This window comes from Giraffa tippelskirchi, chromosome 11 (genome assembly GCF_054371585.1).
Source record: "Giraffa tippelskirchi isolate mGirTip1 chromosome 11, T2T-mGirTip1v1.2.pri, whole genome shotgun sequence".
Classification (NCBI taxonomy): Eukaryota; Metazoa; Chordata; class Mammalia; order Artiodactyla; family Giraffidae; genus Giraffa; species Giraffa tippelskirchi.
The window spans coordinates 146,751,981-146,772,796 of record NC_137285.1 but is presented as its reverse complement, the minus strand read 5'-3'; the positions used below and the strand labels follow the sequence as shown (position 1 = coordinate 146,772,796).

Here is a 20,816-nt window from a genome sequence, read left to right as displayed (position 1 = left end):
TAGCGCCACCCTGGGTAGGCGGCCCTGGCGCTTCTAGGGCGGGAACCTAGACCCCATGGCCCGCGCCCCGGGAGCCGCGCGGGTCGCCGCGAGGTGGGCAGCTCCTGCGCCCCGCCGCTGACCGGTGGGGTTGGGGCCTGCGGCCGCGAGGAGAGGGCGGGGCTGGGGGCTGGGCTTCCCGGGGGGAGGGCCCGGCGCGCTCCGGGAGGCGGCAGCCCGGGCCCGGGAGCCACAGGACTTGGGTCGGAGTTTGGCCGGACCCCCACCCGCCGAAGCGCCCAGGGAGGACGCGGTGAGTGCTGCCCGGGCGGGGACGGCAGAGAGGCGGTGGCGGGAGCCGCGGCTAGATGGAGCACGCCCTCTCCTCCTCCCGCTCCTGAAGTTTGCAGTGGGACCGGCTCCGGCCCCGGGAGTCCCGGGGGCGCCGCGCTTTGCGGGAGCGCGGCAAGAGCTGCCGCCGCGCCGAAGGGGTGACCCTTCTGCGGCCCGCGCGCCCGGCACTTTCCCAGACCTGCCGCGGGGGGGTAGGGAGGCGTCGGGGCTGGCGGGCCACCCCATCTCCTGGAGCCCCTCAAAAGCCCCCGACCGCCTGGGACCCCAGCAGGGGCCTCGCTCCCCAGCGACCCCTCGCCCTTAGTAAAGAGGGGCCGCCGGTCCCGGGCCACCATCTGGAGTTGCCAGCGGCGCGGGCCAAGGCAGGGTGCGCCCCCTCTCCTCAGCGGTGACCGGCGGGCCCCCACCTCCCACCGAGACCGCGTTCAGCTAGTTTGGCCAAGAAGTCCTGGAGTCCCCAGGGCTAGGCCTGGCCCGGCAGTTCCTCGTGGGCTCCACCGGCTCCGAGGTGTGCAGCGCCCGGCCAGCAAGCAGGGCGCCAGTCCATAGGGTTTTGAGGCTAGAGACCGGTGGCCCCTGGGTTCGGAGGTTTGGTGTGAGGGCTCCGGGCTCGGAGTGCGTCATCGGGGAGCTGGCACCTCAGGCGGCAGGTCAGGTTTCCAAAAGTGCCCCTTTGTTACGCCCCTCCCGGCCCAGCCTCCTCCCCCTTCCCTGCGCCGCCCCTCCCCCAGCCTCCGGGGCCTCCCTGGCTCTTGCCTGAGCACCCCTCTCTGGACCGGTCGACCGCCCGCCTCGGTGCCCTCAAATCCGCGGGCTGCGGGCGGATCGGGAGGGGCTGCCAGGAGGAGAGGTCCTTGGGAGCAGCCTGTGACTCAGGACGGAGCCTGGGCAGGGCAGGACGGCAGGGCTCCCTCCCAGAGCCATGCCCCAGGACTTCGGGACAGGGTAGGGGCCGGTCTGGACAGGGGTACCTAGCGGCCTCCTAAGGGAAAGTGGGTTCTTCCCTGAACCCCAAGACTCCCTACCTTGGCTCAGGAAGCTGTGAGGAGGAGACCCTGCCAAGCCCCAGCGGCAAGTCCCAGCCCAGTTAGGTGCTGGCTCCCTGGGCTGGGAAGGTTCATGATCTGCTTCCCAAGCTCTTGGCTGTGGCCTAGTGTGTCCTGGGGAGCAGGCTGGGTCTCTGTTGGGGGTCAGGAGGCACAGGGTGCTGGCCCTCCTCAGCAGGGGTCAAGGCACAGGCCCAATGCCCCCACTGCTGGATCCGGCTGGGGCAGTGGGGCTGGCTGTGCCTGGGGCTTGGGCTCGTGTTTGCTCTGGGAGGCCGAAGGGAGCGGTGCCAGCCCTGCACACACAGCTTGCTCTGTTCTGGGGCCAGAGAGAGGGAACGGGTCGGGGGCAGCTCTCCTGGGAGCCAGGAGCCGGGAGGCTGGGGCAGGCAGGGGGCCCAGGCCCCTGGATGCCTGGCTGGGACAGCTCATGAGGCCTGGGGTTTACAGCTCTGTTTCTCTCCATCTGGTTGGCACGTCCTTTCTGGGTAAATGGGACAGACTCAAGAGGAAGCAAGGGGGAATTGCTGAGGACCCCGGAGGGGCGGGCTGCTCCATCCTTCTAGTCTGAGATGGAGCCCAGGCATCTCTGCTGAGGGCCTGAGCTCTCCCTGCTGTGAGCAGAGAGGCAGAAGCCTACTCAGGCCATGCTTTCTCAAAGCTGCTATAGCCCGTGCATTTCCTGGTCTTCAGGTGGGTGTCATTTGTGTTTTAAATTCAGCTACTAACTCCAGTGCCTGGAGGAATGCAAACTGGACCCTCAGGAAGTCTCTGCCAATGACTGAGGACAGATCCTGGCCTGTGGTCACAAGCCAATGTGATATATACCCTGAGAGAGGGGTGGGGATTGGGGATGGAGGAATGGGAGGGTGCCTGGAGAAGATGCCTCACTCAGTTTTCTTTTTTTTAATAACAGCTTTATTGACATATACCACACAATTCACCCATTTAAAGTATTGTTTGTTCAGTTGCTAAGTTGTGTCTGACTCTTTGTGACCCCGTGAACTATAGCCTGCCAGGCTCCTCTGTCCATGGAATTTCCCAGGCAAGAACACTGGAGTGGGTTGCCATTTCCTTCTCCAGGGGATCTTCCTGACCCAGGGATCGAACCTGAGTCTCCTGCATTGGCAGGTGGATTCTTTGCCACTGAGCCACCTGGGAAGCCCTCATTCTTGAGTTTTGAAGGGTGGGGAGGGAGTCAGTTTGGGGGAGGACTGTCATAGAGCCCTGCCTTGGGGGCAATGAACACACTGTTCTCCTGGGCCTGGCTGGGTCCCTGGGGTTTGCTCAGAGGAAGAAGTGGTTTCCTTCTAGGGGCTTGAGTAGATGCTGGGGACAGCTGAGACCCTGCCCAGGGACAGGCAGGGAGTGGCCGCGTGCCTCTGAGTCCTCTAGCCGCCCCCCCCCCGGGGGGGAGCTCTGGGGCTGGAATCTGCCTTGCCCTCCCCCGCAGTCCTGGAGCTGCACTGTTGTAACTGGCTGATCACCTGTCTGGCACCTCGTGCTGCCTCAGACTCTGGGCTTTTGGAGGGTGGGGCTGAGTTACTCATTATTCACAGAATCCTGTGGGGCTGCAGGGATGATGTGGAGCAGGACGAGTGTCCCTTGTCACTGTCAGGCTCCTCACAGTTCTTGTTCGCCGTCTGAGTCTTATACCAGTGTTGGCACAGAAACAAGGAAGAAGGCGGGATTTCCATCTTGGGAGGGAGCCGAAGCCCCTTAGGAGAGGACAGTATAATACACTTGTTCAAGCTTCATGGCCAAGATAAGACTCAGGCCTCCTGGCTCCCAGTCTGCTCTTGCCAGTGCAGGGAGCTACTGGGGCGTGGCTGGGTGCCCTCTGACCTGGCCGGGTCTGGGGAAGGGTCGCCTTGTTCAAGGAGAGGCCACAGAGCCCTGGCTTGGACAGGCGTCCCCTTATCTCATCTGCAGTCGGGGCAGCGGGGCCCTCTGCCCACTACCCACCCCCGCTTGCCATGTAATCCCCAGCTGGACCGTGTGACCTGACTGGCATTCTCCTGGCTGGAATCTGGCGCTTCTGACAGCAGTTGCTATATCGGGGGAGCTGGGCACCGCCCTGGACACTGTCAGCCCCACCCTCACCCCCTGCTTTGCTCTTGTTAGCGTCGAGGCAGGATCACGGTGGCAGCTGTGAGGGTTGGACACCCAGGTCTCCGGAGTGAACTCTAGGTCCAGGTACATGGAATGAGGTGGTGGGGAGGGCAGGCCAGGGCAAGAGGAGGAGCTGTGAATCTACCATCTTTGCCCCCTTTGGGCCCCTCCTGGGACTTCCAGACCGCTGCCTGCTGAGTCCTGGCTCTTGACAGTTCCTTGGGGAGTGGGGATGGCAGTAGGGGGCAGAACCCAGGGATAGCAGAGGCTCTTTGCCTAGCCCCCGAAGTGTGCCTGGCTTTCCTGCTTACCCCTCTGCCCTCTGCAGCCCCAATCCGCCACCATTCCGTGCTGCGGGGACACCATGGCTCCAGAGGAAGAGGCTGGAGGGGAGGCCCTGGAGGGCAGTTTCTGGGAGGTGAGCAGCTGGGTGCCAGCTTTGGGGGTGGTGCTGAAATGCCCACCCCTCTCTGGGCCCAGCCACCTGTCCCAAGGAGGAGCCTCGCGTCAGCCCTGGCCCCCGGGGGAGCTGCTCCCTGGCGACACCAGGCTTCTCATCTCCTGCGCAGGCTGGCAACTACAGGCGGACAGTGCAGCGAGTGGAGGATGGACATCGGCTGTGCGGGGACCTGGTTAGCTGCTTCCAGGAGCGCGCCCGCATCGAGAAGGCCTACGCCCAGCAGCTGGCTGACTGGGCCCGCAAGTGGAGGGGCGCCGTGGAGAAGGGTGAGCCAGCGCTCAGGCCTCATGGGGAGGAGAGGACCGCCAAGGGGTGGTGGGCAGCCAGGCAGGGCAGCTTCTTTTTGCACCTCTTGTGAAACGTTGGAGGCTTCCCTGTCCAGCTTCCCTTTAAAGAGAGAAGATCCACCTGGTTATTCTTACAGTTGTGCTGTTAGGGTTTGCCAAGCACCATCATATGAGTTATTTTGATATTTCTAACAACCCTGTGAGCTTTCCTGGTGGCTCAGTGGTAGAGAATCTGGAGATGTGGGTTGGATCCATGGGTCAGGAAGATGCTCTGGAGAAGGAAATGGCAACCTCCTCCAGTACACTTGCCTGAGAAATCTTATGGACAGAGGAGCCTGGCAGGCTACAGTCCATGGGGTGGCAAAAGAGTCAGACGGGACTTACAGCTAAACAACCACAGCCCTATCACGGAGATGGTCTTGTTCTAACTATTTGCTAGACGAGAATGTGATACTTCAGAGAGGCCAACTGACTTGCCTGAAGTCACACAGCTAAGAAGAGCTCAAGTTTGAGCCCAGGTTTTCCGGCTCTGGAGCTTGGGCTCCTTCTATCCAAACAAGCTGCCTTCCTTGGGGACAGACACTAGTTCTTCCCTCTGGGGCAACAGAGTGTAGTGATTTATACCACACACCTGGGTTTGGATCTGAGCTCCACCTGTAGCTGGAATGCTTGGGGCAACAGGTTTCACTTCTTTGGGCTGCCTCTTTGCTTGTTCCGTGTTGTTGGTGACGCCGTCTTCATGGTGGTGGATAAGGCAAGCCTTCAGTGGAACCGTGTGTCCAGGCACAGAGTCGGTGTTCAGTCAGCAGCAGCTGACATCATTTGTCGTTCATCTTCACATCTCTGCCCCATGCCTGGCACCCAGAAGCCCCTGCTGGGGGAAGGGGGCTCGCTGCCAGCAGCCTGGGCCCAGCCCAGCCCCACCGCTCTCCGCAGGCCCCCAGTATGGCACGCTGGAGAAGGCCTGGCACGCTTTCTTCACGGCGGCCGAGCGGCTGAGCACGCTGCACCTGGAGGTGCGGGAGAAGCTGCAGGGCCAGGACAGCGAGCGGGTGCGCTCCTGGCAGCGGGGCGCCTTCCACCGGCCTGTGCTGGGCGGCTTCCGCGAGAGCCGGGCGGCCGAGGATGGCTTCCGCAAGGCCCAGAAGCCCTGGCTCAAGAGGCTGAAGGAGGTGAGGTGTAGGGGGCACAGAGGCCAGCCCCCTTCCTGGGTCGGCCTGGGGCTAGAAGGGGCCACGGTGCAGGGTCCCAGGTCCAGCATGGTCCCTGCGTGTGCGCCAGGTTGAGGCTTCCAAGAAGAGCTACCACGCGGCCCGGAAGGAGGAGAAGACTGCCCAGACTCGGGAGAGCCACGCAAAGGCAGACAGCGCAGTGTCCCAGGAGCAGCTGCGGAAGCTGCAGGAGCGGGTGGAACGCTGCTCCAAGGAGGCCGAGAAGGTACAGGCTGAGGGACCCGCCAACCCAGCTCAGGGCTCCCTGAGTGCCTTTCCCAGCCACCAGCATTGCTCTCCCTGCTCTCCAGCTTACCATGTAACATAGGACCCTGAGAAAGATGGGGCGTCCCAATGGCCTCAGTGGTAAAGAATCCAGTACTGATGCAGGAGATGCAGGGGACGTTTGATCCTTGGGTGGGGAAGATCCCCTGGAGGAGGGCATGGCAACCCACTCCACTATTCTTGTCTGGGAAATCCCATGGACAGAGGAGCCTGGCAATCTACTGTCCATGGAATTGCCAAGTGTCAGACACGACCGAGCGACGGAGTGCGCACGCACCAGGGAAAGAGGATGCTTTACCCAGGAAAGAAATGGTGTGGTGTGGGCCACTGGGATAATTTTAGCAGTTGAGGAGACCTTCCCAGCTGCTTTCCTTTCAGTGTGCCCCCTGGGACAAGTTCTCATGTTGCTCACTCGGCCAGAGCGCTTTTCAGCCAGCTCTGCATATCCAGAGCCTCCCTGTCCTCTGAGGTGCTCCTCTGTTCCCACTTCTTCCGGGAAGCCTTTTCTGATTTCTTCCACGGCTCCCCATCTGTGTGTGCCTGTGTGTGCGTGCTCAGGCGTGTCTGACTCTTTGTGACTCCATGGACCATAGCCCACCAGGCTCCTCTGCCCATGGGATCTTCCAGGCAAGAATACTGGAGTGGGTTGCCATTCCCGTCTCCATCTGCTCCCATAGGTTGACCTCATCTCACTCTGTACCACTTTTTTTTTGGAATTTATTTATTTAGCTGTGTTGGGCCCTAGTTGCGGTGCTCAGGCTTAGTTCCCCCAAGATATGTGGGATCTTAGTTCCCCGATCAGGGATTGAACCCATGTCCCCTGCGCTGGAAAGCGTCTTCTTAACCACTGGACCACCAGGGAAGTCCCTCCACAGGACTCTTAAAGCTGCTGTGTGTGCCTGAATGCCACCTCCCTTGTTAGGCTCCTGGGGTCCTAGCGGGCAGGAGCTAGGTTTCTGGGCCCTGGTGCCTAGCCCACAGTAGGTGTGCAGGAAAGACTAGCAGAGTCCTGAGTGGAAGAAGAAGGTCTTGTCCTCACCAGAGCCCCTCCTCGCCCTACCCAGACGAAGACCCAGTATGAGCAGACCCTGGCGGAGCTGCACCGTTACACCCCACGCTACATGGAGGACATGGAGCAGGCCTTCGAGAGCTGCCAGGCGGCCGAGCGCCAGCGGCTTCTCTTCTTCAAGGATATGCTGCTCACCTTACACCAGCATCTGGACCTCTCCTGCAGTGAGAGGTACGGCCTGCCGGGTGGGCCTGGAGATCTGGGTGAGGCTGGCTCTCTCCCTTCGCCTCTGGGCTCTGGCTGGGTTGAATGAGACCAGGCAGGGGGTGAGTGGGGGGTAGGGTGGGGAATAGAGGCCCAGGGCTTCCCCGCCTGAGGCTTATACCCGGGGCACAGGTTCCACGAACTCCACCGAGACCTGCATCAGGGCATCGAGGCAGCCAGCGACGAGGAGGACCTGCGCTGGTGGCGCAGCACCCACGGGCCGGGCATGGCCATGAACTGGCCCCAGTTTGAGGTACCTGTTCCCGGCAGGCTGGGGCTGGGAGATGGGGTAGGCTCCCACTGGGCTCAGCCTGGCCCTCAGGCGGGAGGCTGGGGTTTGGGATGGAGGAGGTAAAAGTGGTCTGGATGGTCCTGGCTGCCGCCAAGCCTACAGCCCAGCCTGACCCTGAACGCTATCCCCACAGGAGTGGTCCTTGGACACACAGAGGACAATCAGCCGGAAGGAGAAGGGTGGCCGGAGCCCTGATGAGGTTACTCTGACCAGCATCGTACCCACCAGAGATGGCGCTGCACCCCCGCCCCAGTCCCCGGGGTCCCTGCGGTGAGAGCCGGGATCCAGGATGTGGGAAGGACACAGCTCTGCCCCCCGCTCTGCCGTCCTTCCTCTGTCCCTTCCCTTCATTCCCTTCACACCTGAAGTGGGTTCCAAGTTGGTGTCCTGAGTTGTAAAGATGTTCGTTTCTACGGTGGCCTGCCAGGTGCTCCCCACACCCCCTCTCACGTGCTGCTTGTGTCAGCTCTGCGTGGCAGGAGGTGCGCTGGAGCTTGCAGACATTCGTGGCAGAAGTCGGGCGAGAATCCTGCAGCTTTTCCCCCACCTGCCTCTCCCCGGGCTCCTGCAGGGGGGAGTCCTTGGCCCTGAGTCCCAGGCTCTCCTGCTCAAGCCTGCTCCCTTGTCCTCCCCTCTCTAGTGGCAGACAGGAGGAGGAGTGGTCAGATGAGGAAAACCCCCCGAAGGCTGCCACGGGCGTGCGGGTGCGGGCGCTCTATGACTACGCCGGACAAGAAGCTGATGAGCTGAGCTTCCGAGCAGGTACCCTGGAACCCCTTTCCAGGCTGCAGCCCGTCTCCCTCGCCCCTTTACTAGCCTGAGCAGGAATGTGGAAAAAGGGAAGCCAGATGCTCAGTTCTCAAGGGTCAGTGCTCCAAGTCTTAAGGCTGCTCTAGGGACCTCCCTGGTGGTCCAGTGGCTAAGACTCCATGCTGACAGTGCTGGGGGCCTGGGTTCGATCCTGGAACGAGATCCAGCTAAGAGTTCACATGCCACTGCAACACAGATCGAAGATATGGCATGTGACTTCTAAGACCCGGTGCAGCCAGATAAATATTTTTTAAAAAATATTAAAAAAGAAAAAAAAAATGCTGCTCTGGGTCCATCCCCCAGGAGTCAGAGTGTCTGCTTGGAGCCCTCACCTGCCTCTCAAAGTCACCAGCTGGGGCCTAACTGCTGAATTCAGGGCCAGGGGGTGGGGGGTGGGGGTGGGGGTGGAGTGGCTGACTTTGACCTCCCTCTGCCTGAGCCAGGTCTCTTTTAGCTGGGTTCTCCGACCACCCCCTCCCCCTTAGTCCTTGACCCAATTGCAGGAATGGGGCGGGCAATTGCCAGTGACCAATCCCCCTTCTCGCAGGGGAGGAGCTGCTGAAGATGAGCGAGGAGGATGAACAGGGCTGGTGTCAGGGCCAGCTGCAGAGTGGCCGGATTGGCCTGTACCCTGCCAACTACGTGGAGTGTGTGGGGGCCTGACCTGCCCTGCCCTGGCAGCCCTTGTGCAACGTTTCTCCACCCTGAGTCAGAGCCCAGCTTGTCTGGACAGCCAGACCCTAGTGCCCTGAACCATTCTGCCCCTTCGACCGCTCTGTCCCTCCAGGAGGGAGGAAGTCCTGGGACCCAGGGAGGGGAGGGGCCTTGTGTCTGGGAAGGGACTGGTAGGGAAGGGCCAACTGAGTATAGGCTGAGGGGAAGATGGGGAGGTCAGGAAGTGACCGAAGGGCTCAGGGATGCCTGGGCCTCCCCAAAGAGTCCTCGTCTCCCCGGGAGCTGTGGACCCAGTTCCTGGTCTCTCCGTTTTGGGGTTCCTGGGGTTGGCTTGGGGTGAGTGTAGTTCTGGGCTAGCAGCACTCCTGTGGCTTGTTCTAGTGTGTATTAAACTTCGAAAAAAAAAAGGCTTCTGTGCATCTTTTTCGATATTCCACCCTTGCCAGGCGGCCGTGGGCACCTGGAGGCACTAAGGGGGGAGGTCGTGGGCCTGCAGTATATTGCGGGGGCGGGGGCTGGGCGGAGGTGTGCCAGCTTGGTACCTGCTCTGGGACTTCGGGAGCCTAACGGGACCCTAACCTAACCTGGGGTCCCGCAGGGGACTCGTGTTCAGACTTGGTGCGAGCCATCCGAGGATGGGTGGAAGTCGGGAGCCGAGCTCTGAGCGGAGCGGGGGCCGGGCCAGTTGATCTTCCCATTCAGGCCGGCGGCACCGCGAGTGTTTGGTGGGGACTGTTAATCATTATTCACCGTTCGGGAACTGGCCGGAACCGAGGCCGAGGGCCGCGCCTCGCCGCCCACAAGCTTCTGGGAGGTGGCTCCGCCCTCCTGGGGGGCGGGGCGCTGGCGGGCGGAGCGGTTGGGGCCTGTGGGCGAGCCGTCGCCCCGCCCCGCCCCGCCCCGCCCCGCCCCGCCCCGCCCCGCCCCGCCCCGCCCCGCCCCGCCCCGCCCCGCCCCGCCCCGCCCCGCCCGCGGATTGGCCCCGGCGCGGCGCGGCGAGGACTCAGGCGCGCGCGCGCCTGGAGCCCGGGCCCCTGACGTCACGGCGTCCGCTCCCCCGGCCGCTCGCTCGCTGGTCCGCGTCGGGCCGGGTCGCCCCGCCCCTCGGCGGGCCGGCCTCCGCTGAGGCCCGCCCGCTGACCCGCCTTGGCGGCCGCGGATTGGCCCGTGGCGGAACCCGTCGGTCGCGCTGCTGTCCTGGGAAGGAGAGAAAATGGCGGCCGAGCCGAGCAAGACCGAGATCCAGACTCTTTTTAAGAGGCTTCGCGCAATTCCGACCAATAAGGTGCGGGAGAGGGAGGCGTGCGGGGCCCGGGGCGGGCCGAGAGGGTCTCTCCCGGCTCCCCTGGGGTCTGAGGGACGGGGAGGGGCCGGCGCGGGCTTGTCTTCCTGGGTTGTCAGCGCCCGGCCTCGACTCGAGGCCCCTGACCGTTCGCTCATCTCCTTCTCTGCCCAGGCCTGCTTCGACTGTGGCGCCAAGAATCCGAGTTGGGCTAGCATTACGTACGGTGTTTTTCTGTGCATTGACTGCTCCGGGGTGCATCGCTCCCTGGGCGTCCATCTCAGCTTCATCAGGTGGGGTCTCCTCGCGGCCGGCCGGCCGGGACTTGAGTGCTCGGCGCGGGGAAAGTGGGCTGCCTGGACTTGGACCGCCCTGAGTTTGGTGTTTGCCAGACTCTCACGGGAGGGAACCGCCGGTTTGGGCCTCTTGTTACACTGGCGGTTCGTCTCTGCGTCTGGGTCAGAACTCTTTCCTGGGAGTCATGCTCGACCTTCGAAATGTTAGTTTCGGGGGGAGAGTTACCTGCGTTGATCTAGTTGGTGATACGCTGGAGGGAGACTCTGGTTGTCCTTAAGAGGAAGGCCGAGTCCAAGCTTCCATTTCCTTTCGCATCTGGAAAATAATTAGTAGCCTTTTGACTAAATGAGTGTAGAGCAGAGCTCTCCCGGACAGGGTAGAGTGGAGGAGACAGGGTGGTGGCTGATGAAGGTTTTGGGGTGCCTACTGCAACCCGAGGCCAAATGACAGCTGTGGGTCTCTCAGGGAAGCGTCTCCTGGAGCCTGCTGGTAGGTGACACACAGCCCTTGCACACAGGTCCACAGAGTTGGATTCCAACTGGAACTGGTTCCAGCTGAGGTGTATGCAGGTCGGCGGGAATGCCAATGCGGTAAAGCTCCTCCTTACCATCCTCCTGCCCCCATTCTTCTGTCCAGGTTCTGACTTCTCAGTGACTTCTTGAAGGCCCTCTCAGTTTCTCTGTTCAGAGGATTCTCTCTGGTCTGTGGCGGCTCTGTACACTGTTCTCTAAACTTGGACATTGGTCACTGTTCTTCTCAAAGGGGCTTTGGATTCAAACTAACCGGGACAGACATTCTCGGGGAGAGGCCAAGGGAGTTGGGGCCTCCACGATCGACCGGGTCTTGTTGGCTTGGAGGAAGAATGGGCAGAGTGGGTGTATCACGCTGTTCTCAGGCAGAGTTGAGTGACGGTTAGTCTTCAGACATTCATCCTATAGGATGGGTGGCTATTTTATTTTCCAGGAATTTCTGAGGAACTTTGTGAAAAACTGCTGGTGTCAGTAGTGTGTATCATTCTCTTTGAGTAACAACAGGGCTGTTGTGTGTGTGTGTGTGTGTGGGTGCCTCTTTTGCTCTGGGAAAAATCACCTGTAGCATGTTCTTGCTTCTTTGCTCACCAGACAGCCTTCTTCCGCCAACATGGATGTACAGCCAGTGATGCCAACACCAAGTATAATAGTCGAGCTGCCCAGATGTACCGAGAAAAGATCTGGCAGCTGGGGAGCGCGGCCCTGGCTAGGCACGGCACTGATGTAAGTGCCTGTTCCCTGGGGCTGGGGTTGTGGGGGGAGTAGGAATATTCAGAGTCCTGTGTTTCAGTGGTGTCTTCTCCTTTCTAGCTTTGGATAGACAGCATGAGTACTGCTCCCAGTCACTCCCCAGAGAAGGAGGAGTCCGATTTCTTCTTGGAACATACTCAAGTGAGTGCTCACAGGAATGTTTCCCACAGTTGTTCCTGACAGGTGGTTTGCTTACTAAGGCCAAGGCCCACAGTCACGGGCACGGCTCCTATTTACCTTGGTGCGATATCTCCTACGGGGAATGTGTGGGGCCCACTGCTGGATAAAGCCGGCTTTTTCTTCCTTCCATGAATAGGGGTGCAGTGTGGCCCTCCTTAGGAACAGAACCCTATAAACTGGGGTGCTAGGGAGGATGAGAAGATTCTTGAAGGCTCAAGAGATATCAGGAACCGAAATAACTTTTCCTGGATTCTTCCCCTATGAGAAAGGATTCCCTCCCAAGCAACCCACCCTTGGAGATTGCCCTCTGTTGATGCTGGGTGCTTAAGTCAGACTCTCTTGTTTGGATCCCTGCTCCTCTGCTTAACCTTTCTAGTGTGGGGCTAAGATACCTAACCTGTTAAAATCTCAGTCTGTAAGATGAAGAACTATTTACCTCATAGGTTTGTTGCGATGATTAAATGTATTTATATGTGAAAAGTCCTTAGACTTGTACCTGGTACATGGTGAGTGCCCTTGTTGGTTGTTATTCAATTAGGGGAATGGGTTCTGGGTGTAAGTAAGTAGCGAAGAGGTGGTGATGGCTGTCATTTCATCTTTCTACCATTGTGCTTAGTCGCTCAGTCGTGTCTGACTCTTTGCGACCCCGTGGACTGTAGCCCACCAGGCTCCTCTGTCCATGGGGATTCTCCAGGCAAGAATACTGGAGTGGGTTGCCATGTCCTCCTCCAGGGGATCTTCCCAACCCAGGGATTGGACCCAGGTCTCCTGCATTGCAGGCGGATTCTTTACTGTCTGAGCCACCAGGGAAGCCTTCCATAGTGAATAGTAATTAAAATTTTACTCGCTAACCTCCAGTCTCCTTTCCTCACGGGCTTGGAGTAGGGCTTTGTACCCCCAAGGTACTTGGCGCTCTTTGCCAGCAGGAATGGTTCGTTGAGGCTTCTGTCATCTGATTCTTTCAGCCCCCTGCCTGGAATCCATCAGCCACCGACCCATCAGAGACCCAGCAGCCAGCCCCGTCTGCAGAGAGCAGTGGCCTGGCACGTGAGTTCAGCCCAGGTTCCAGCCGTGTACCTGGTCTTGGCAGCAGGCTTGGGGCAGCGGAGTGGGACACCTGACTGAGGGGATGGGAGCGAGGAGCCTTCTGTGCCTCTGGGTGGGGCTGGAGTCACTGAAGCCCCTCAGGGAAAGTGGTAGGCATTCCTTCCTATTTGGTGGCCTCAGAGAGCTGAGGAAAGCAGTGCCGTCACTCTTAAGGGCAGCTCATAGCACGTTTTGAGTGTCACACCTAATTCCCACCATTGCATCCACAGAGCCGGAGCATGGCCCCAACCTGGACCTGCTTGGCACCTCACCCAAAGCCTCTCTGGGTCAGTATACCAGCTGGCAGGAGTGGGGTGCCTTGGGAGAGGGTGGGCCACGGGGGTTCTTTTCAGATCTGCTGCTGCCTGGTTGTGTGGACTGAGGTATCAGGAGACCAAACTTCTCATCTCTCTGGAGTGGGGCCTGAGATTGAAGCTGTGGCTGCAACGTTGACTGAAGGAACTTCAGAGCAGGTCCTTGGTGGCTGGTGTCCCAGGCCTGGGTTCTGCCTCAGAGTGTGGGCCTGGGTCTGGCTGGTATGAGGCTGGACACCTAGCCCTGGGGGCTGATGCAGGATTGGCCTGTCTGGTCCATTCCATGATACAGGGGGACAGCTCTGAGCTGTTAATGGCTAGAGGCGACGTTGTCCTTTCTCAGCCAGTTCCTGGCCTTTCAGCTCTTTTCTGTTTTCTTCTTGATGTCCTTCAGATTTAATTCAGGGTGAACAATCCATTTGCTGCCCTGGTTTGTTTTGTTGACCTTTGGGGGTTGGGACCAGCAGAGTGACAGTCACGACCCTGTGAGGAGGCTGGTGTGGCCTGGTCTGGGGTGAGGCTCTGTAAAGGCCCCTGGGCTTGCGAGCTGTATCAAGGCTCTAGGGTAGGGCCTGTTGTTAGCCACGAATCTGTTTCTCTCCAGAGTCCATGTATCTGTCACCTAAAGGGGTTCTTCCTGCCAGAGGTAACCACCCGCTGCTTCGGGAGCCCCCTGCATGCCGGAGGCTGGTGTTTGGCACCGCCCCGGCCTGGCAGTCTTTGTGTTGGGTCAGGGCCTTTGTCTTTGGTGCTTCAGGTCTGGGTTCTTCTGTCCGTGTGCTGGGAGTCAGTAACCTCCCCTAACCCTGTCTGTCTTGGCTTGGACATCCTGACACCATTGGTTGCAGCTCTGTATTTCTCTGCCTGAAGCTGTTCTTCATAGAAGCTCTTGCCAGGAAGCTGCATGGTGTGGACCAAGCTGCCGCCTCCGATGTCCCTTTGTCTCTGCTCATGCCCCACCCTCTTCCTCACACAGAACCGAAAACCTCCCTCATTGGCAAGAAGAAGCCAGCAGCAGCGAAGAAGGGGGTAGGTGGGGAGAGGTAGTAGGGCAGGGTGGTTAGGGGCTGGGGTCAGACCCAACCACTTTGGTAAATGACTGTATGACTTTGGTAAAGGTGTGTAGCTTCTCTGTAGCTCAGCTGTGAAAGGGCTGTCAAGAGGCCTGTCTTTAAGGGCTCCTAGGAGGAGTCAGCGAGACTGTGTGCCTCAGTGCTTGGCGCATCCCTGGCCTGGCAGCATTAGACCTCCCCTGGGCTCGTGTGGGCCGCCTCATGCCCGCCTCCAGGCAGAACCACTCTTCTCCGTCTCCACCCTGTGGATGGGCTCCTATTTTTTTTTTTTAAAAACACTAAACTTTAAGAAGGAGCCCTTTTCTTGGGGGTGTCCCCTCCATGCCAGGGAGGGGAGGAGGGGACAGAGGACATTGTGGTTGGCAAAGCTCTCATCACATGATTCTCCTCCCAGCTGGGTGCCAAGAAAGGCCTAGGGGCCCAGAAGGTGAGCAGCCAGAGTTTCAGCGAGATTGAGCGGCAGGCCCAGGTGGCAGAGAAGCTCCGTGAGCAGCAGGCGGCTGATGCCAAGAAGCAGGCCGAGGAGTCCATGTGCGTGTCTGCCAGAGAGGCCCCGGCTTACGTGGGGTTGGGTGGGCAGGCAGGACAGGTCAGGGCGTCTGCTGAACTCTGACACGTTTGTTCCCTTTAAGGGTTGCCTCCATGCGTCTGGCCTACCAGGAGCTCCAGATTGACCGAAAGAAGGAAGAGAAGAAGCTGCAGAACCTGGAAGGGAAGAAGCGTGAGCAGGCAGAGAGGTTGGGCATGGGACTGGTGTCGCGAAGGTGAGGCCCAGCTTTGGGGTGCGGCAGGGAAATGCCATTGTTCTCCCGGGAACCCTGGAGGTTTTTCCTAGTACTCTCAGCTCAGTCTTCCTCCGAGGCTGAATAGATGGCCTTGCTTATTGTCTTCAAGCGCCTAGTATGGTGCTTGGCATGTGTAGGTTTGTGCTTGCCAAGTATTTGTTGAACAAATCAAAACACAGGATCAGGTGCTCTTTCGATACGCCCAAGAGACCCGGGTTGTGTTTCTTCATGAGGGTGCTAACTGCTCTTTGGATGGCAGGACAGTTCTTTATTTCTCAAGATCTTCCCAGGAATCACAGGGCTTTCAGTATTCTGACCCCTGTCCTCCAAAGGCCATTAGTGCTGACAGCTCCCGTAACACCTGGAAATACTCCCAGACTCTCAGATGCCCCTGGTTGGGTGGTGCCCTTCCTGTTTCAGGACCACTGGGCTTATGTTGCTGTGGTTTTCTTAAACAAAACAAGAGCTGCTCACCAGTTCTCTTGGGCGTTTTGTTTGCTTTACACTGAGAGTTAGTGTTTGGAGATTTCAGTAGTACTAGATTTTTTTTTAATCTCCCTTAAAAATCAGAATATCTGGCAGTGCCAGAGTGAGAAACCCTGGCTGCAGTGAACTTGTGCTAAGTGGTGGCTGCTCCTCTCCACAGGGTGTGAGCTTCGCCAGTGGCTTTATTTACTTAAACACAACAGTCCTGTGCAGGAGGTGTTACTATCCCTTTTTACAAATGAGAAAATTGAGACTCAGAGCAGTTAACCAACTTGCCTGAAGCCCAAAATACTAGTAGTTAGTCCAACTAGATTTTGAACATAGAACTCTTTCATATTCAGTGTTTGTAGCCATTATACTATGTTCCTCAGGTGAAAGATAAAGCTGGGTATTTCTACTTAATTTTCCAGGGCGTGGCGAGTTGGATTTCAGTTATTCCCTTTCAGTCTGTGTCCTACTAGTGTGACCCACAGCTAATCAGGGAAACAAAATGTTACTCCGGATTGCCTCTCTTCCTTTTCCCTGTTTTGGTCACAGGAATTACTGGGTCAAAGGGTATATTTTTTTTTTTAATTTTTTGTATGCAATAGAATCTTACTTAAATCTAGGCTACCTTGTTTAAAATCCTGCTGCAAAATAGTCTTTCCATGGAGTTCTGCCAGCCAAAAGCTGTAGGTCTTTTTAATGAATTTATTTAAATGAAGCTAATCCTTAAAATGCTCAGTGGAGCTGTAACACAGGAGGGAAGGGAGGCGTCACGAGTCGGTGCTGCCAAGTTCAGTGCCTCTTCTTCTGAGGAAGCCAAATAGCAGATTCAGGTCTTCGTGCGTAAGGCCAGACTCTCTACTTTGAAGTGCTTTTCTTTAAAAAAAGAAAAGGATGGGTAAATTAAGAACTCATCCTGTGATGCCATTAGACTCATTTCCCTGGTTCTGGGGCATTTTCCATCTTTTTGTTTGTCTGTGTTCCTCATGGTGACGGATGTGGCTCGTGGTATAGCAAGCTGGGGACAGAAAGCACTACTGTTTGGTGCATAGTGTCACTGAAATTAAGCAAACAGTCATTGGCCAGGGAAACCCTCCTTTGAGAAGACGAAGCTGATACATTGACAGGGGAGGTGCGCTCCAGTTCAGCACAGGGTCTAGCCCTCCCCGCTGGGCCTCGCCCGACCCTGGGCGCAGGGAGGGGAAGAAGGTTCTGGGTGGTGCTCAGTGAGGGAGCAGTGGGTTTCTGCCCGCAGCTGGGCATCTTCTCTTGTACGGCGACACGGATGCCCACCCCTGCTCTCCCGTCCTGGCCCTACTTGTCTCCACAGCTCCGTCTCCCACTCGGTGCTGTCCGAGATGCAGCTGATCGAGCAGGAAACCCCAGCGAGTGCCAAGTCCTCCCGCTCGCAGCTGGACTTATTTGATGATGTTGGTACCTTCGCCTCTGGGCCTCCAAAGTAAGGCTGTTGTTGGGGTGCAGGCTTGGCTACTGTGCTCCTCACCCAGCTTCTCTGAGCCACTCTGCTGTCTCCCTAGGTACAAGGACAACCCCTTTTCCTTGGGGGAGAGTTTCGGTTCCCGCTGGGATACAGATGCTGCCTGGGGTATGGACAGGATGGAGGAGAAGGAGCCGGAAGTGACCATCTCCAGCATCCGGCCCATTTCAGAAAGGTGGAGGGCCGTCCCTGGAGACCCCTGTGATGGTGGCAGTGCTCTATAGCTGCACTGTCCAGGGTGGTGGCTCCCGAACCCTTGAGAAGTGTCCACTGTTAACGGAAGAACTGAGTTTTTAACTTAATTTAAATAAATCTGGATAGCCACCTGTGGCTTGTGGCGACCAGACTGGAGAGTACAGGAAGCAGGCCTGGGTTTGAGCTGTGCTCTTGCGTCACAGAAGGCCTAACCAGCCTGCTGTGCTTGAGGTCCATTTCTGCCAGGAGGGGCCTGATTTTATGCTTCGGTTCCCGACCTCCGGACGATTATGTGTCTCTGGCCCTCATCTAGGAATTTTTTAAAAGCATATTCCGTGTCGATCTGGGTAATGCTTAACTGATAAATATCTGCAAATAATCCATTAGTAAGATGGGGACATAACTAGTAACTTCGGAGGGCTGCCTTAGGATTGAATGGAACTGATGGAACACTGAGCTCAGCGTCTGTGTGTCCGGGTCGGGGGCAGGGACCTTGCACCTTTTCAGCCAGACTGAGATGCTTTTGAGAGTAAAAGGGTGATACTAATAATTACATTAAGAGAGTAAGTGTAAATCCAGGCAAACTGAGAATTGGATCGTCCTAGTGGTTTGGGGCAGAAGCCTTGGCCCCTCGAAACCCTGTTTCCATGCTGCCTAGTGAAGGGAACAGTTCTCTGTCGTGGCTTCAGTGTGGAGAAGAGAGGGCCCCAGGTCGAGAGCTGCAGTCAGGTGGGACTGTGGGGAGCACCCCCGGGAGACCGCCAGTGGTCACAGGGTAGCAGAGCTCTAGTGACACTTCCCTGGAGGCAGTGGGGAGAGTCAGAGCCGTTGTCCCGTATCCACCCCTCAGAGTCACCAACCGGAGGGAAGTGGAGAGCCGGAGCTCAGGCCTGGAGTCGAGCGAAGCACGTCAGAAATTTGCAGGAGCCAAAGCCATCTCCTCTGACATGTTCTTCGGGCGGGAGGTGGATACTGAGGTGAGGTGGTCCACCCTGAGCCTGGAGGCAGCAGGCAGAAGCGGACTGTCTTCCCTGCTGTTTGGGCTTTAGCAGCCGGGTGGCTTGGCCCGTGTGAGTTCTAGGGTCAGTGGCGCAGAGAGCCGCAGACCTCACCTTTCCTCCGCCACAGTATGAAGCCAGGTCCCGGCTCCAGCAGCTCTCGGGCAGCAGTGCCATCAGCTCGTCAGACCTCTTCGGGGACGTGGATGGAGCCCATGGAGCAGGTCGGCCTGGGGCCGGGGCAGGCACCGGGAGGCCTGCCAGCCTTGTTGGAGGGCCTGCGGGCTGGGAAGGGCTTCCTGCCAGGCGCTGGGTCACCCCTGCCCTTCTCTCACAGGCAGCGTGTCTCTGGGGAATGTGTTGCCCACGGCTGACATCGCCCAATTTAAGCAGGGTGTCAAGTCTGTGGCTGGGAAGATGGCCGTGCTGGCTAATGGCGTGATGAATTCTTTGCAGGTGAGGTTGGACTGCGTGGCCTGGGGTGGGAGGAGACTGGAGGGTAGTGCTGAGAAGGCGGCCTTCTCCACCACGTCCAGACTCAGCTGCAGGGTGGCCCTCAGCCCGAGAGGGAGCCTTTTCCCTTCCTGAAGGACAGCTTCCTTCCTCTGAGCTGGGTCCCAGAGCTGGGCCTCTCCCTGAGGTGGTGTGGTATCTCCACTGACCTTCCCCCAACTAGTCCTCAGTGCCGTTTCTCCTCCCTCTCCAGCTTCTGTGAGCTCAGGCAGGGCGTCCCCCTTGGGGTCTGACCACACCCCCTTTCCTGGGTCACAGTAAATAGGAGACAGTCTCTGCCCGAATGGGATGGGTGCTTGATTCCCTCACTCACACCTCCCCGCAGCCCCCCAGTCCCTTGGGGTGTGTTGGGGGAGGGTGTGCTCGCTGGGAAGCTGCCGCAGTTTAGAGACCCTCACTTTGCTTTTTTCTTTCCATCATCCCCAGGATCGCTACGGTTCCTACTGACCCAGTCTCCGAGTCTCAGACTTTGGGTGGTGGCATTAGCAGAAACCTCATGATTCCTAGGCTGGAGTGCTGGCCTTGCGGAAGCTGGAGAGGGATTGTCCCTTTATGCCTGTGGTGTGAGTGGGTGGCCTTTGAGGCTCTCGGGTGAGGGAGGGGCAGTGCCGGCCCCTGACCTCTGCCTGGAGACTGAGCCCTTTATTCCCCTCCCCGCACACCCCCGCCCCGTGGGCTCCGTTGTTCTTCCAGTCCTGCCCCCCACGCTGCTGCTCACTTGGCCTGCCACACTGGGAGTGAGGGGAGGGCATTCCCTCAGGATGGCTCATTCTGGGTCCAGGCCTTCCCCGAGGAGGGAGAGGAAAAAGTGTAAGGCTATTTTGCTGGCTCTAGCATCTTTCCAGGTGGTCCAGGGGGTTGGCCCCCGGCTCCGGAACCGGCAGGGAGGTCTGGAAAGAGTTCTGCTGTAGATCAGCCCCCAGGGAGGGAGGCTGTGGACGTGCTACTGCTGCTCCAGTGGCCTATTCCGGCACCAGGAGAGGGCAGGGGAGGGGAAGGACCTTCGTCTGGGCCTTGCTAAGGGCTAGAAACTTGACCTGGTACCTAAAGCTTTCATTTGGGATCAGACTAGAGGCCCAAGTGATCTTCTCCTGTCTCACCGTCCCTTTCTACAGCGATAGCTTGGAGGACTCCTCCTCCTCCTGGGTATGTGGGAGTCCTCCCACGCCACCCGTGGTGGACCGCGGTCCCTCGGAGACTCTGTCCCTTCTTCCCCTGCTTGGTGGCCATGGTGGGTCTCCTCTGCCCGGGGCTCCACTCTGGATGCCGTGAGCATAGTGCTGGCTGAGGATGCAGAGGACATGAGGGACGGAAACAGACTCCTGGGGCTCGGCTTCCCTCCTCTGTGTCGTCTTGGCCTCGAGACCCTGCACAGCACCCCATGCTGAGAGCTCACGGCATCTACAGAGCGCAGGTCTCGGCCGCGGGCCACGCACTGTGCCACCCTTGGTGCCACCTGCCTCTGCCGCCGGCAGCCTGGCCCACCCACTCGTGACCGGGGGCTGGGCTCCTGAGCACCACAGACCACTGTTCCCACCACCCCCTCCCCCAAAGGGACGTGGCTTTCTTTCTGGACTGTTTGTATTGAAACAAAGTGGTGTCAAATAAAGCCCCGACGGGGCCCTGGGCCTCTGTTGGTCTGAGTGAAGGAGTGTCCTCTCTGGATCCTGCCTCCCTGCCCCGTGCAGGCCCCTGGCCTCATTCTCTGGGCTCCCACTGATACAGGTAGGGCGTTGGTGCCGAAGCCGGGGGCACTGTCTCCGGGGCCTCCAGCTTGTCTCTTCTCTGAAAGCCAAAGGCCCCTGGCTCCTTGGCCCTGTGCTGCCGTGAGCTCCGGTGCAGCCTCGACCTCACCACCCTGTTGCACGCGGAGGAAAGAGCTGGTGTTAGTTGGTCCTTCGCATCATTCCCGGAGAGCCGTGCGGCTGTGGGCAGGCGAGTGACCTCAGCAGCCCTGCCGCTGGTCCCAGCAGTAGGCTTGGCTAGGGGCATGTGTCTCGGGGGGGGGGGGGAGTGTGTGCGTGTGTCACGGGAGTTAGGAAAAAAGACCTTAATGGAAC

General features: G+C 58.8%; 3 protein-coding genes and 1 long non-coding RNA gene across 17 annotated transcripts in view; 2 read left to right on the top strand and 2 right to left on the bottom strand.

The window, feature by feature from the left end:
* Nucleotides 1–231: 231 nt before the first annotated feature.
* On the top strand, nt 232–9,198 carry PACSIN3 (protein kinase C and casein kinase substrate in neurons 3). Of its 6 annotated transcripts, none has more exons than XM_081538617.1 (12): nt 232–292; nt 2,101–2,196; nt 3,504–3,575; nt 3,820–3,909; nt 4,061–4,217; nt 5,175–5,410; nt 5,520–5,675; nt 6,799–6,974; nt 7,140–7,260; nt 7,433–7,569; nt 7,940–8,061; nt 8,657–9,195. In XM_081538617.1, the coding sequence occupies exons 4-12, from the start codon at nt 3,856–3,858 to the stop codon at nt 8,770–8,772; spliced, it is 1,275 nt and encodes a 424-aa protein (XP_081394743.1). In that variant the 5' UTR covers nt 232–292; nt 2,101–2,196; nt 3,504–3,575; nt 3,820–3,855; the 3' UTR covers nt 8,773–9,195. The 6 variants fall into 6 exon arrangements, with proteins under 6 accessions (XP_081394743.1, XP_081394742.1, XP_081394741.1 ...); XM_081538616.1 differs by having other exon boundaries at nt 3,369–3,575; XM_081538615.1 differs by lacking the exon at nt 2,101–2,196 and having other exon boundaries at nt 3,369–3,575; nt 8,657–9,198.
* On the bottom strand, nt 6,469–9,586 carry LOC145525501 (uncharacterized). Its single transcript, XR_014068248.1, has 3 exons — nt 9,369–9,586; nt 7,662–7,864; nt 6,469–7,039 (listed from the first exon to the last, which is right to left on the bottom strand). It is a non-coding gene; the product is annotated as an uncharacterized LOC145525501 (long non-coding RNA).
* Nucleotides 9,587–9,972: 386 nt separating this feature from the next.
* Nucleotides 9,973–20,404, top strand: ARFGAP2 (ARF GTPase activating protein 2). 8 transcript variants are annotated; one of them, XM_081538598.1, is made up of 17 exons: nt 9,973–10,069; nt 10,241–10,359; nt 10,881–10,953; nt 11,485–11,616; nt 11,704–11,784; nt 12,789–12,870; nt 13,140–13,196; nt 13,828–13,869; nt 14,200–14,252; nt 14,691–14,827; nt 14,929–15,060; nt 16,883–17,011; nt 17,091–17,158; nt 18,096–18,222; nt 18,374–18,467; nt 18,581–18,699; nt 19,183–20,404. In XM_081538598.1, the coding sequence occupies exons 1-16, from the start codon at nt 9,998–10,000 to the stop codon at nt 18,683–18,685; spliced, it is 1,503 nt and encodes a 500-aa protein (XP_081394724.1). In that variant the 5' UTR covers nt 9,973–9,997; the 3' UTR covers nt 18,686–18,699; nt 19,183–20,404. The 8 variants fall into 8 exon arrangements, with proteins under 8 accessions (XP_081394724.1, XP_081394722.1, XP_081394729.1 ...); XM_081538596.1 differs by having other exon boundaries at nt 17,091–17,225; XM_081538603.1 differs by having other exon boundaries at nt 10,881–11,274; nt 17,091–17,225.
* The window catches only part of CSTPP1 (centriolar satellite-associated tubulin polyglutamylase complex regulator 1), a 199,755-nt gene continuing 199,258 nt past the window's right edge, over nt 20,320–20,816 (bottom strand). For both annotated transcript variants that reach the window (XM_081538608.1, XM_081538606.1), the window contains one exon: nt 20,320–20,614. In XM_081538608.1, the coding sequence (XP_081394734.1) occupies nt 20,455–20,614 (160 nt within the window). In that variant the 3' untranslated portion in view covers nt 20,320–20,454. The remainder of the gene's footprint in view (nt 20,615–20,816) is intronic.

Coding starts and splice junctions, on each gene's coding strand:
- PACSIN3 (XM_081538613.1), top strand. CDS start 3,856: ATGGCTCCAGAGGAAGAGGCTGGAGGGGAGGCCCTGGAGGGCAGTTTC. Junction 5,411..5,519: donor GGCTCAAGAGGCTGAAGGAG/GTGAGGTGTAGG, acceptor CGTGTGCGCCAG/GTTGAGGCTTCCAAGAAGAG. Junction 7,570..7,939: donor CAGTCCCCGGGGTCCCTGCG/GTGAGAGCCGGG, acceptor TCCCCTCTCTAG/TGGCAGACAGGAGGAGGAGT.
- ARFGAP2 (XM_081538596.1), top strand. CDS start 9,998: ATGGCGGCCGAGCCGAGCAAGACCGAGATCCAGACTCTTTTTAAGAGG. Junction 10,070..10,240: donor GCGCAATTCCGACCAATAAG/GTGCGGGAGAGG, acceptor TTCTCTGCCCAG/GCCTGCTTCGACTGTGGCGC. Junction 14,253..14,690: donor CAGCAGCAGCGAAGAAGGGG/GTAGGTGGGGAG, acceptor TTCTCCTCCCAG/CTGGGTGCCAAGAAAGGCCT.